At 29.9% G+C, this 14,905-nt stretch overlaps 2 protein-coding genes across 3 annotated transcripts; one reads left to right on the plus strand and one right to left on the minus strand.

Moving 5' to 3' along the window:
- Nucleotides 1-4,382: 4,382 nt before the first annotated feature.
- LOC124424260 (glycerate kinase-like) lies at nucleotides 4,383-8,246 on the plus strand. Its single transcript, XM_046963042.1, has 2 exons — nucleotides 4,383-6,945; nucleotides 7,027-8,246. Exon 1 carries the CDS (start codon nucleotides 4,850-4,852, stop codon nucleotides 6,887-6,889), a length of 2,040 nt encoding a protein of 679 aa, XP_046818998.1. The 5' UTR covers nucleotides 4,383-4,849; the 3' UTR covers nucleotides 6,890-6,945; nucleotides 7,027-8,246.
- Nucleotides 8,247-8,627: 381 nt separating this feature from the next.
- On the minus strand, nucleotides 8,628-14,372 carry LOC124424259 (KAT8 regulatory NSL complex subunit 1). 2 transcript variants are annotated; one of them, XM_046963041.1, is made up of 12 exons: nucleotides 14,261-14,372; nucleotides 12,338-14,115; nucleotides 11,375-11,877; nucleotides 10,825-11,016; nucleotides 10,507-10,735; nucleotides 10,300-10,407; nucleotides 10,130-10,205; nucleotides 9,888-10,047; nucleotides 9,609-9,805; nucleotides 9,377-9,508; nucleotides 9,239-9,248; nucleotides 8,628-8,936 (listed from the first exon to the last, which is right to left on the minus strand). In XM_046963041.1, exons 2-12 carry the CDS (start codon nucleotides 13,810-13,812, stop codon nucleotides 8,914-8,916), a joined length of 3,105 nt encoding a protein of 1,034 aa, XP_046818997.1. In that variant the 5' UTR covers nucleotides 13,813-14,115; nucleotides 14,261-14,372; the 3' UTR covers nucleotides 8,628-8,913. The 2 variants fall into 2 exon arrangements, with proteins under 2 accessions (XP_046818997.1, XP_046818996.1); XM_046963040.1 differs by lacking the exon at nucleotides 9,239-9,248.
- Nucleotides 14,373-14,905: the final 533 nt, after the last annotated feature.

The raw sequence follows: 14,905 nt of genomic DNA on the forward strand, positions 1-14,905 counted from the left end.
AATTAATTCGAAGAAGCTTAGAAATGATATTTAATCATTGTAATTAATGAATTATCAATCAAAACAACACTGAATAGAAACATGAGAAAATAGAATGATCTCGACTAACACGTTACACTCGATCTGCCTGCGGTAAAACGACGATGATGACACCGACAGGTGTTCGAAAGAAAGCAAAGTCATATCTTCGGCGAACCGATCTACTCGCACCTGCTCGTGAAAACTTCGACTTTCTTATCGAGCATAAAAATTTACTTTCTTATGGACAGAGTACGAATGATTATATTATGATCTATATATTTTCAATATTTAAAATATATTCGTAATATTTCATTGTAAAGAGTAGACCAAAATGATTAGAATAGACCAGATGATTCTTTTACAAATTACTTTTCTTCGAGACTTTTTAAGCTAATTTCTTTTTCCTTTTTATGTTTTTTTTTTTTCTTTTCGATATATCTCGTAAAACTACAAATTCAGAAACTTTTGAAATCCATCCTGTAACTTCTTTCATTCTTTTATCTACTTATTTTTTATTTATCTATCTATCTATCTTTTTTCTTTTTTCTTTTTTTAGATTCATTGTTCAAGTATCTATAATTTATCAATAAATTTTTCTTAATTTGAATCAGCTGAAAGATTTCGATAAGATTCCGATGTACTCGGGAATTCAATTAAAATTAGTTTTTTTTTTAATGACGAACTTGTGTAAGGATTTATTTCTTGCTGGCCTTGGATGACTCATACGAAATGACTTTCGATTACGTACAATGAACCTTATAAAATGCATCGATTATTTTCCCGATGACGATAAGACAACTCAAATACCAACACGCGTGTATAAGTAATAAGAAAAAAAGAAAGGATATGGAATAGATATAAAAAAAAAAAATATATTCAGAGTGACATTATCGATAGACGATTTCAAAATAATATCAATCTCTTAACTCCTACTACAAAGTAGTCACATGCATAAGGGTATCAACGAGTAGTGATCGTTTAATATACGAGAGCCCACGTGCATATATAAAAGGTGTTAAGAAATCATTCGAGAAATGATTCAATCTTTTTTTTATATAAGTAAACGGCAAACCCCAGAGAAAGGGAACAGAGAAAAAGAAAAGAAAAAAAAATTACACGAGTATAGAATTTTTCACTCTTTATCCGATCATCGAATACATTCTACATTACGATCCTTTTTGATCTATACCTGGAAATGTTGGAAAAAGAAAACTAATCTTGAAAGGAGCTTCGTAAATCGAAATAATCGTTTCTTCGAGATCAATTATTTTCTTCTTTGGCTATTCTTTCATATAATCGAAAACTAACGAAGAATTTGAAAAACTTTTCTTATTTATTTTAATTCCTTTGATAAAATCTAAATTGATGATTACTCTTTAAAATGATTTCATAATTTAATCCTAGATTTAAATAAGATATTTCAATTCTTACTTAAATTCTATGTCACAATATAATTAATATTAAAGAATAGTAAAAATTATATACATATACATATATATATATATATAAAATATATATATAATAAAATAATATATATAACATACTATAATAAAATGAATTAACAAAATTATTTAAATATTAATTTAATTCAAATGTATTTGTAAATGATTATTCTACTAATTGAAGCAAATACCAAATAACTTTGTTAAATAGCAATATATCTATACTAAAATAGGTATACATCTACGTATATATATATATATATATATGTAACGAGGCGCATAATTCACCGATGAACTGATAACCGATCGATACAGATATATCGGTTTAGAAGTATTAATTAAATTCACTTCGTGGTCTAACTTTCGCCCGGATTTTGTTCAACGAAAGACTTTGATTTCAACTCTCGATCTTCGAGGAAAGAAAATAAGAAAGAGAGAGAGAAAGAGAGAGAAAGCATTATACCCGGAGTACAATTCTCCGCGATAAGAAGTTGGCGCGAACTCGACCACGAGGAGAGACACAGTACCGCGATATTATGTAATAAAGCATTACGAAAGCGGGGTCAGGCTAACGAGAGACTTGCATTAGCATTACAACTGCGGCATCGCTTCGTATTATAAGCCGCGGAACGCGTTACATCCTCGGCTACTTCTCTCTTTCTCTGACTCTCTCTCCCTCTCTCTCTCTTTCTCTCTCATTTCCTATATCTACATATATATGTATGTATCTATGTATCTACTATACCTGCTCCAATTAATATAGCCCTTCTTATTTGTACAACTGAATTCAACCGTAATTATCTTCTCGATATCTTGCTTTATTAAAAAAAAAAAAAAAAAAAAAAAAAAAAAAAGAAAAGGAACAAGAATTTCGAAAAATTTTCTTGTCGCAATTCCCAAAATATTTTCTTGGATAAATGTAATCGAATTACATTTTTTTTCTTTTTTTTTTTTTTTTTTTGTTTGCAACTTAAATGCAAACATAAATATATTCATGTAAACTATACTTCCTACTTTAGATAGAATTATTAACAGGAATAATTTTATCGAAATATTTCCGATTCAAGAAATGTTCTTCCTCTAATACGACGAATGGAATAATAAAAGAAAAAAAAGAAAAAAAAAAAAAAGAAAAAAGAAAGAAAAAAAAAAGAAAAAAAATAGAAAAGTATAAAACTTTTTGATTCACTTTCAGAACTCGTGGGATTCTCCCATAGGAACTCAAGATGATCACTAGAAGGCAATCTTCTTGGAATCATAAATAAACGCGTGGTGTCATTGGACGTTGAACGATGATCGTTGGAGCTACCACTCTCGCTAGCACTTCGTCTCTTTTCTTTCGACTTTTCTTCTTCCTTCTATCGTTCGAAAAGCAATACCCAACTGCAACATCTAACAGCACGCGTTCGACGGTAAACTACTCTCATTGACATTCTTAACGCATTTTACACAACAGGATCTTCTTATTCCTCTTGGAGACGATAAAGAAGGAAGTTGTTTCGCCATTATCACGATAATTGTTTCTCGTTCGTTTTCATGTCGAATAGTAATAAAAGGTTTACTTAGATCGTGAAATACACCATTAAATAGAATGTATTCCTTAATAACAAACGTTGTAATTGCATATCTGTCTGTCTATATATTATTATTAGATAAACATATCTGTAAGAACGTACGTAAAAAGATAATCGCGGTTTTCGATCCAAAGCGAAAGCAAAGGAAGCGTAACTTTGAAAAGAACCGATAAAGACAGTTGAATCGAATTTTATCCGACATCAAATCGAGGTCTTGGTAAAGCTTGTCATCTCGAATTATGGTTTAGAAACGTGGATATTACCAGCCAAGCGAGATATTAGTTTCATTAATGTGCATTGGACAACTGTGATCGTTGAATGAGCATTAACACGTAATGATTTATGAAAACGCATCGATGATCACAAGTATTATTGTAAAATGATATACCATATATCCGTAACTTATATCTTGTTAGAAAGAAACTAGATTGAATGATTATGATTGACCACACGCTCGTAAAGAATCTTTCATTGTTGTTTAATCGGCCAGATTAAGGGAAAAAAGAACACGAAAGTTGAAATAATTTTCAAACTGCACGATGAAACCAATAATAAATGTTGAGGCGCCAATGCGAACTTTGTTATCTGATAAGAGCCTTCGATATAAGATATCACGTACAAATGAGATAAACTCTTTTACGCTTTGTCACTATGCTAGAAAAATATTCAAGTACACTCGTCCTTTGATTAACGCGATACTTTTTATACGTAGATTCTTTTTCCTTTTTTACACAATAAATTATATCACCATTTACACGATACTTTTATACGCGATTTTTTTTTTTTCTTTACGCAATCTAATTTTACGCGATCAAAAAATATATTCATTTATAATCTTTAATTGGAGTTTACTGTGATACTATTTTTGTTAAAATAAATTCATAAAAAAAAAAAAAACATTAATTTTTATATATCACTCTACAGATTTCTACTATATCGATATTTCAAATCAAAGTTCATTGTCTTCAGGTTTCTACTATACCGATCTTTCAAAACAAAGTTCATTGACTTCAGGTTTCTACTATACCGATCTTTCAGGATAATTTTTCGTTAAGGCTATTCATTACCTTCTGTTCGCATACAATGAATTACGAATCACAAGCAAAGAACGCTGTCCCCAACATACGTCTATATAATAAAATAACCAAACAAATTTATACATCGATACGATAGACGTTAAATGGTACAGCGTTTCCCGCTTATATTCGTAGTTCATATTTTGTCCATACCTGTCGCTGTAGTCACACATTCTTCGAAGAAAATGTAATGAACAATCTTAAATCTATACTATATTTTTTCTATGATATAATTTTCATCCCCACTTTTAAATTAGTATGCAATCTGATCGCGACTTTGACGGTACGTCATTTATCAATATGTAAAGTAGTATTTTATATTTTCATCTGCCAATGAAATGAAACTAATGAATCTAGGAACGTAACACAGTGTATTTGTGATTTATTAAAAGAACAAATGTTGGGCAAAATTTTTGGTTAAATGTGAAATGTTATAAATATATATAGAAGTATATAGAATATTTTTTTAAATTTATAACAAGTAATCCAGATAAAACTAATAATTTAATGTAATAGTGTAAAATGATGTCATTAAAAAGCAGTGATTAGAAAAGTGTACCTTTTTCAATCAGTCATTACAACATCACGAAGATCAACAAACATGGTTAATGCAACACATATTCATAATATTTAAAAAGTTTACAAATTAATTTAAAATTTGTATTTCTTTCATTATTTGTTATTCGTTTTATTGTTATAATTTTTGCTTACGACAAATTTATAAGTGAAATAAAATATGGCCACCAAAATATTATTGAATGAAGTAAGATCTAATTTGAAAGCAATTTTTCTTACCGCAATAAAAACTGTTTCTCCAAAACAAATAATAAAGGATAAGGTGAAATTAGAAAATAAAACTTTATACATTGAGAATAATAAATTTCCTATAGGGGAAAAAGTTTATTTAGTAGGTTTTGGCAAAGCTGTAATGAATATGGCTATAGAATTAGAAAATATACTTGGCAATCGTTTAATCAAAGGTATAGTTAGCATACCTGGAATATTAAAAAATTCTATATGGACATTCGATGAAACATCTAGTTTTCCCAAACAAAAAACTACTGTACTTCAATTTCAAGAAGGCACTGTACATAATCAACCAGATAATAGATCATTAAAGACAACGCACGATATTATAGATCTAGTTGAATCATTAACTGAGACAGATACTTTAATTGTATTGGTATCAGGTGGAGGATCTGCATTACTTTATATGCCAAGACCTACGATAGATTCTGAAGATAAAATACGTTTATGTAAAGAATTACAAAATTCTGGCGCCGATATAAAAGAAGTTAATGTAGTAAGACGAAAGTTATCTATGGTTAAAGGTGGTGGTCTTGCTAGAATGGCTTATCCAGCTTCTATTATTTCTTTAATAATATCTGACATCATAGATGATCCCATCGATTTGATTGCTAGTGGTCCAACCGTTTATAATCCCAAATCACCAGAAGAAGTTATTGCCGTTTTAAAGAAATATAATTTATTTCAAACTGTGGAAAATGATTTAAAAGATATTATTACATCTACAGAAACTTTTAATGATGCACCTTTATTAGATTCTGAAAAGAAATTCAAGCACGTCAATAACATCATTTTAGCGAATAATATGACAGCAATTGAAGGTGCAAGATTAGAAGCTTTACGTAAAAATCTTGTACCAATAATATTACAAAATAATATTAAAGGTGATGTTCATGACATTAGCTTAGCATATGTACATGTGACAAACCTGATATGTCTTGCATTGAACAAGACATTAACTATGGAAAATTTTATTACAAGTGTTAATAAATCAGAAATCATTTCTTTAAAAGCTGAGAAAGTAAAAGAAATTTATTCTGTGATTGAAAATGTTAACAAAAATGGTGTAGTTTTAATAGGTGCTGGAGAACCAACTGTTAAAGTTACTGGTACAGGGAAGGGTGGAAGAAATCAAGAATTAGCATTATATTTCTCTTTAGATTGGTTAGCAAAGGTGAAAACTAATCCAGTGCTAGCAGCTTATGATGTAGTAATATTTAGTGGTGGTACGGATGGCCAAGATGGACCAACAGATGCAGCAGGTGCATTTGGTTATCCTGCTTTTGCACCAATGGTATATGAATTACTTGCAATTTTAAAATCAAAAAGAATCTTAGAGCTAGCAGCATCTCAATCAAAAAAAACTGATAAAATTACTGATGAAGTAATGCCTCAAGATCCGTGCAAACGATACGTATTCAGTGATTATCTAAAACCAAAATCTATTGAATTAACAAATCAAGAATCAAATGTTGAAATAGTCGAGGAAATAGATGATACTGAATTACTTGATAAAGATGAATATGAAAAGAAATATAAAACAGAATTAATGATGATGGAAGTGGAACGTATGATACCTGAAAATGCCTTAACAGAGAATGATTCATACAATTTTTTTTCCCGTTTCATGAAAGGTGAAAATTTAATTAAAACTGGTTTAACTGGTACGAACGTCATGGATTTACATTTTATTTATATAAAAAAACGTGATTGCACGTGTGAACTTAATCCAAAGGAAGAAGATTTAACATTTACAAGTTTAGATGATCATGACTTACATATTGATCCAGCAACCATTGAACGACATAAATCTTTACGCAAAAGTGCCTTCTTAAAAAAAGATATTCTGGATGAGCCAATAACTGATAAAATTGATATAGAAAAACTAAATATAAAAATAATAGATGAAAATTTACGTGATCCATGTTGTAACAAGCAACGAAAATTTCAAGTGATTAAAAAAGAATAGTTACAAAAGAAAACATATTCCAAAATAGGTGTATAAATGAATAGCAGATAATCTTGGTATGTAATATTAAATCTAATAATTTAACTTACCTCACACAATTAATTTATCTAATATCGACATTGCATTTCTTTTTTTAGATAATGTATATAATTAGATTTATTATTATTACAAATATTCAATAGAATAAATTTTTTATTAATAACATTTGGTATTTTTGATATAAGTATATAAAAACAAAAAAGTGTATAGTAAATATTAGGCACATGAAAGTGTTATTACCTAACTTTATTTCTCAACATAGTTTACAAATTTAAATGCATATTTGTTGATAATCTCCACTAAAATAAAGAATTTATTAAGTAGTATCACAGATTGATTAAAAGAAGCAAAATCACAGTGACAAATCTATAATTATTTATTACTTAATGCCTCGTAAATTGTACACAGAATTAAAGAGTAGTAGTCAGTACGCAGATTATTTTTTGATTATAAGATGGATGGTTTTTTTTTTTTTTCTTTTTTATATATATCTGCAATTACATTTTATTTACAATTTTATGAAGAAAGTAAGATAACATTATATGTTAACAAAATAAAAAAGTTTTTTATGATCATATTTTGCTTTTTAACCCAAGCTTTGCTTATATTCATTAATACAAAAATAGATGTAATTGAAGGGTAAATTTGCAAAATCTACCATGGATCATATTTTATCATTTTAAAAACAAAATGAGAAAGTTTATAAATATTTTTCATTATTTACTAACATACACTTTGGTAGTGAAATTATATGATCGAAAAAAATATGTTATGTTTATATACTATCATTTAAGTATAATAATGACAATAATCGATCATATATGATACTTATAAAGAATTATTTTTATGTGGCATAAATAAAACCAAACATCGATTTTACATATCGAATATAACTTATGCACATATATTCTTATAATACTTGTAAGTTATAGCGAATGTTATCAATTATTCCAATGTGTAGATTAAAAAAAAAAAAAAAAAAAAAAAAAAAAAAAAAAGAAAGAAAGAAAGAAAGAAAGAAAAGCTATATCTTGCAAAACTACCCTTTAATTATTATTAATGATATACTTTATTGAAGGAAAAAAAAAAAGATATGAGAATAAGTTAATTGATTAAGTTTTCACCCACAGTACTACAAATTAAAAATTCATTTTTACAAAAGAAGTATGAGACAGTCCTTTGAGAAAAAAAAAAAAAAACTGCCATGGACTGTAACATACAAAGTCTAAAAACATTCGCAAAAATTATAACTACAAATAATGACGATGAATACACAGTAGTACGTAAAGATAATAAAGCAAGGGCACAGTGATCATATCCTTAACAAATAATTCTTGCTATCTTTAAAGCAAATTCTCTCCTTTCACTCAAAGTAAAAAAAAGAAGACAATATTGTCCACGCATAACAGAAATATTTCAATCGTCTTTAGTTAACGTTATAAATTTCATATGATATAAATATACGTCCGTCAGTGTGAAACTGATTCATCTCATGAGATTCTAACTTTAAAAAGTCTAAATGAGACATAACATCCTAATGAAGATTACACGCGCATATATTCTTTTTTTTTTTTTTTTTCTTTTTTCTTTTTTCTTTACTAAAGCAAATTACATTCGTACAATTCTAACACTTTGGACAAAATAGTTATATTTGAAAACAAAAATAAACATTGAGGTTTTTCCATTGATTTAAGCAAAATGAAGTTATAAAATTTATATTTATAATACACTTTACAGATTCGTAATACCATTAACTTAAGGTGCATATTACATGACCGGCAGGTATATATAACAATTGACAGGTAGCTTCTGTATATATTAACGACAATATAGACATACTGTACTTATTAAAACCTTTATCCTATCTTTTAGCAGTCGGACGTATTCTTTCCTTTTCAGTATCCCTATTGTCAGCTACCGTCCATTCAGGATCATTAGGATCCTCCCCTTCTATGTCACAACAAGCAGATTCTGTTGAATCAGATTCAGGAGATTCCAATTCCCCATCCTAGAAATAAAATATAGAAAATCTATCTAAATATTCTTTAGAATTTAAACTGGCGTATAATAGGCAATTAGAATAAAAAAAAAAAAGATCTTTTTCAACTGATATATATATAATATATGGCAGCAGCAAAAAAAAAATAATTGATATAAATGAAGATAACTAAATAATTCTAACATTGAGAAATACAATAATATATTATTTAAACGCTATTCTTTTATATAATTACTAAAATCTATAATACGTATTAAAAGAAAATGTATTACATTTAAAAATATTAGAAAGCATCAATTGAAACTGCTTACCAGAAGTAGCCTTGAGGAGCCATGAAATTTGGCTCAAAGTTATATTAATAATCACAATGCGAATACTCGAATATTAATTTATCAAAAAGAATTTAATTAATGTCTCATGTGAAATTCTTTTTAAAACGATATACATACATCGTCTTTATCTTCGTCTCGAGGACACAGAGATACCGATGAAGTTTGCCAATGTCCGTCTGGCATTGCTTCGACCATCTTGTCATAAACTTCCTCAGATAGTGGAAATACTCGTGGTTCATACGGTAAAATCTATATTTAAATATTTGCGTTAATAAATATCATAACGAAGTTGTTATATGACAAACGTAATGAATTAATTTCTTTAAGAATAGAAGAAAAAAATTTTTACCTCATTCTCATCTTCATTATAAGAAGTTCCAACGTCATCTTTTCCTATCCTTAAAACGGATATCGCACGACGTCGATTTGAATCCAAGTTTTGTTGTTGATGTTCTGTCTCCTGTACTTGTAAAGGAGTTGCAGGTGGAGATGTGATTGGGGACATTACATCTCCACCAAAGTCACTTGCATGTGGAGACATGGGATCTAAAAATAGAAACAAAAAATATTCCATTAGCATACTTAAATTAATAAATTAATTTCACAAGTTTTATTTGACAAAGCACACCTGGTGTATTCGCACCACTATCTGCTCTACTGTCAGTACGACGATTGTGACGAATACGTGTTTGATGAGGCATATTGAGGTACGTCATGAAACGTTTATTTTCTTCGCGTTCACTTCGTTCATGTCTTAAAGCAATTGTTTCATCTGATATATCCTCAAACTATTAATAACATACAAAATATCATTTAATATATCATAATAATAATAATATTTAAATAATTCCCTTTCAAAATAGTACTTACATCACTGTCTTGACTAGGCCTATGCATAATACCATTTTTTACGTCAGTTTTTGGTCGATTTTCGCACAGTCGCCATCTATAAAATAATAATCAATTTACATATCTTTTATAATTTTAATATATAAACATTTTTGATATATATATATATATATGTATATGTATATATATACTTTGGAGTTAAAATTTCTTTATATTGTAATTTTTCAAGCCTTGTTGAAGCTGCTACACTATATGGGATGACAATATTGTCTATATCGTACGAGTTCTGTCGCATACGCCTGAAACATTTTATTTAACGTTAATTGCATTACTTAGATACCAAATATAACACATACGAAACGACGAATATATTAAATATTTTCTGTTTTTCATCTTACCCATGCGAAGTTGAATTCCTTTCTTTTATTGAATTTTTTTCCAGTGTAGTATTGGTATGTTGTAATGGAGAAGGCACTGGAGATGAATGTTTACTGGAACTAGAAAGCGCATTAACATCCTCATCATCCTCAGTTGGCAACTTTGGTACTCTTTTCCTGCTTAAACCATTTGCGTTTCTTTCATGTCCTAATCTATTTCTCTTTCCTTTTAGCATCTTCCTCTTAATCCCTATATAATATATATAAATTAATATACAAGGTATAAATGAAATGGTTGATCAGTTTTAAAGTCAAAACAAAAAATGTTTTGATACATACGTGCTGTGAAGATGCTAGAAGATTGTTTCAAACGTGCAGCATACTTTGCTCTGTGTCCAGGAAGTTTTTTATTTCTCCTTTCATTACTATCTTTATCCTTTAATCGAGTAATACGCGAACTTCCCCTTAACATCTTTTGTTGCCACTCTGCTGATTTCATGATAGCTTCTAAATGGGTTCCTTGAACAATTTCTGTCAAAAAAAAAAAAAAGAAAAAAAAAACAAATAAAAACTCAGGACAAAAATTAAAATCTAAAATCTAGACTAAATAATTATTAAAAGGAATTATAAAATAATTTCAATTAAATGTAACATCTGTTACTATTCATTCCTTGCACAAAGCAGCTATATAAGTTATGAATAGTATTTAATATAAGCAAATAATATCATAAGCATAAAAGGAAAAGAAAATACACGCACGCACGCGCACACACACACATTTTTTTATATCAAACTAGAAAATAATTTATAAAATAATGATTTCTACAAATAATTCATAATTACCTAGATTGATAGAAAATTATTTTCGTGTTATTTTATATCAACTTACCATTTGGAAAGGATAAAACTGGATGATAACAAGGATCGACAAGTGCCAGCCTCTCTTGAACAGAGAGCTGTTCAATTGGTTCTTGTGTCTGAGTTGGATCTAGCCTTCCTGTGCACAAAGCACATGCAGGTAGTGTATGATCACAGCTACATCTTATTGTAGATGCTTTAGCTGCACGTTTTGAAACTTCGTGTAGCCTGTCAACTTGTAATAATTTTCGCTTTCTATAAAAACTCCATAGAAATGGACGAGTTCTGCTAGCAGACAGATCACTTTCAGGCAAATTATATCGACCAGTAGAACCAGGCAAAACACCGCTATATCCATTTACTGTTTCTGCATTGTCAAGTATCACCAGACCCTTTACTGCCCTTACTTGACGTTGGAGTTCATTATGTTGTCTAATTCTATATTCTAAATCCGATATTTGTGCCTGTAACCAGGTCCACCTTGATGCTATACCTGCACGGTCTTGAGCATATCTCCATGCTGCTCTTTTAGATCTACAAATAAAATATTTAATAATAGAACATAATATTATGTATGATTATAGTATTTTGTTTGCAAACAAATACAAAGAAACTTATCATTGATTATAAAATCATATAAGTTTTAGTACAAGTATGTTAGAATTATTTAATATTCTAAACACTGACTTTATCAATTTTTTCATTATAATATAATAAAAATACATTCTGTTTATAAGAACTATTCGTAGATTATTTCTAAAGATAGAAGTAATAAATATATGATAAACTCTTGAATAAATCTTATATAAGACTGACTCACAATGTTTAACTAATTTTTATGCAAGTAATACAAATTGATAAGCTTGTAAACACATATTAAATTCACAATATATCTAATACAGATATAAAGTAAATAATAACTATATATATATATATATATATATATGTAACTATATATATATGTATGTATAAATCAAGGAAAAAAATAACTTACATTGATAATTGCTGCTGGTGTGGATTATTAAATGATTGCATTTCATCACAACTTTCTCCACCACTACTAGATGCAGTACAATCTGAATCCAAATTAGATTCTACAATATGTAACTGCGTTGCCAAAGGTCCTGCTACATTTTCGACTTCTTCACTATTGACTTTAATTTGAGGCATACCAAAAACTGGTATTCGGTTACCATTATTACCAGACGTATTACCCAAATTATCACGTGATCCACCACCAAAATACCGACAACACAAACGTTGACGGTGTGCATTATTACTTTGAGTAACACACATTTTTTCGATCTTTTGTAAAAATGAATTCAAACTACTACTAATCTCAGGAAAATTTCTGACATTAGATTTAGAACTGATATTGACCAATTCTTGAAATAAACACTTTTTAACTCCATGATGAGCAAGTTCAAGCACACCTGTATTTTCTTCTGCAACATGTCTACCAACAAGTCGTGCTTGAAGCTTTCTCAGTCTTCTAAGTAGAAATGCGCACTTCCTCTCATTTTCAAATTGTTTCTGCGCAACAGTTTCCTGTTGTAAACGTAAACTGTTGGTTTTTTGCTGGTCTACAGTTTCTGGAATATTTATATTTTCATTACAAAGGCTCATGACATCAGCGTCAGTAAGTAAATCTCGTGCGAAAGATGAGAATCCTTCTTCAGGAATTGGAAACATTTCCACATTATCCACATTGTCCACATTGTCCACAGTATCTTGTACAGGTTCAGAACTACCAACATTATTTTCTGCATTTTCTACACATTCTATAGATTTAATTACTTGCAGAATTTCGTCCACATTTTGTCCGATATCACCTACAGTGCTTATATTGCACTGTTCATTGTCCGTATTAATCTCTGTACCAAAAGCCATTATTTGATCAACATCCAAATTTTTATTGTCTCCTACAGTAGCAGATTCCACCAAAGACAAATCGTCGTTCGTTTTCAAAAAGCCCATGTTGTCTGCGTGATCACCCATAGATGGGTCGTTCATTATAGTATCAATCTCCTTCTTTTTGGGACTGTCCGGCGTCACCGGCCGTTTACAGTCCTGATCCGTAAAAATCTCCCTTAAGATCAAGTCAGAGCCGTGCGTGTAAGTAGATAAATTGTCAAGACTATTGGCGTATTTTGAATTAATAACATAACGAATAAGATCTTTAGATACACCATGCAGGTACTGCTCGTCGATTTTTGATGGCTGAACGTTCGCGGATACAACGAACTTTGCCAGAATTTCTCGATCGTGACAGACCTGCGTAGCCTGCTCAGGGGACAAAAACCCCACAGCTGGTAGAGAAGGGAGCAAATTTTCAGGCTTTTGAGGACCGTCTTCCGTCAGAGCAGGGGCCATTACTGCCACCAACAATGCCAATGCTGCAGCCTCGACATCCAGAGGCTCCCACGTACGCCAACGCTCGCTCTTTTCACGTACTTCACCTACTCCCATTCATTCATGATTATAATTTTAATCTTTGGCTCTACCGCTTATTACAAATTTCACTGGATGCTCCTTCTCTCTCTCTCTCTCTCTCTCTCTCTCTCTCTCTCTCTCTCTCTCTCTCTCTCTCTCTCTCTCTCTCTCTCTCTCTCTCTCTCTTTCTCTAATGCATTAGTTTTCTTCAATTAAAAATTCTTTAATGTTTCTCTGTATCTTCAGTCATATACTGTGCATCTTTGTATTTCTTGATATTCCAATTGATTAATTCTATCATCTTCATATTAAGTATTCATAGAAATTATGTTATGAATCCTGCAAAAAAAAAGAAAACAAAAGTTAAAAATTGAATAGTTTCCATTGGAGTTTTTCATCTAAACAAAGGATCGCAATATATAAACTTCATTACATCATACATTTCTAAACTATATTTATGATTACTTAAGGAAAAATGAATTACCTTAATTAAAAACAAAGCAATACATTAGTAGGGGAACTCTATAATTCTAAACTTTTGATCGATAATATCCAACTAAGACGTTCTTATAAAAACACCTGGATATTTCTTTTATATTTTAAAACCTAAAGATCACATCCCAAATATAAAATATACTCTTGGTAAAGATAAGAGAAGATTGATGAAGAACCGATAGCAATGTTTAATCATTAAAAAGTAAAAATTCTCTGTAAAGATAAACACATTCTATTCATACTTATAAGAAATAAACTCGCCTTATATTCCATTTCCACGATAGACGTCGTCGTATCTTTCACAGCGAAACTACGACACGGCGATTCCAATGTGGTAAAGAACAAACAGAAAAAACGGCAATGTGATCGTGTAAAAAAGATGAAGCTTTTTAATGATGAGCTTTTGCACGTTGCTCTCCCTTTCTCGTTCAGATCTTCGTCCCAAAATCGAAGGTAAAAAAAAAAAAAAAAACGACAAATGGTATATATTCCACCGCACCGTCGTATTGGCTTTCTCCAAAGTGTTTTCTCACACTTGCAATATTCTAAAGCAAAAAAACGTGTGCCGTGCGATAACAAAAAGTCAATTGCCACACTGGATATATATTATAAAATGGTATTACGATGGGAAGAA

The sequence above is a fragment of the Vespa crabro genome, chromosome 5 (assembly GCF_910589235.1).
Source record: "Vespa crabro chromosome 5, iyVesCrab1.2, whole genome shotgun sequence".
Classification (NCBI taxonomy): Eukaryota; Metazoa; Arthropoda; class Insecta; order Hymenoptera; family Vespidae; genus Vespa; species Vespa crabro.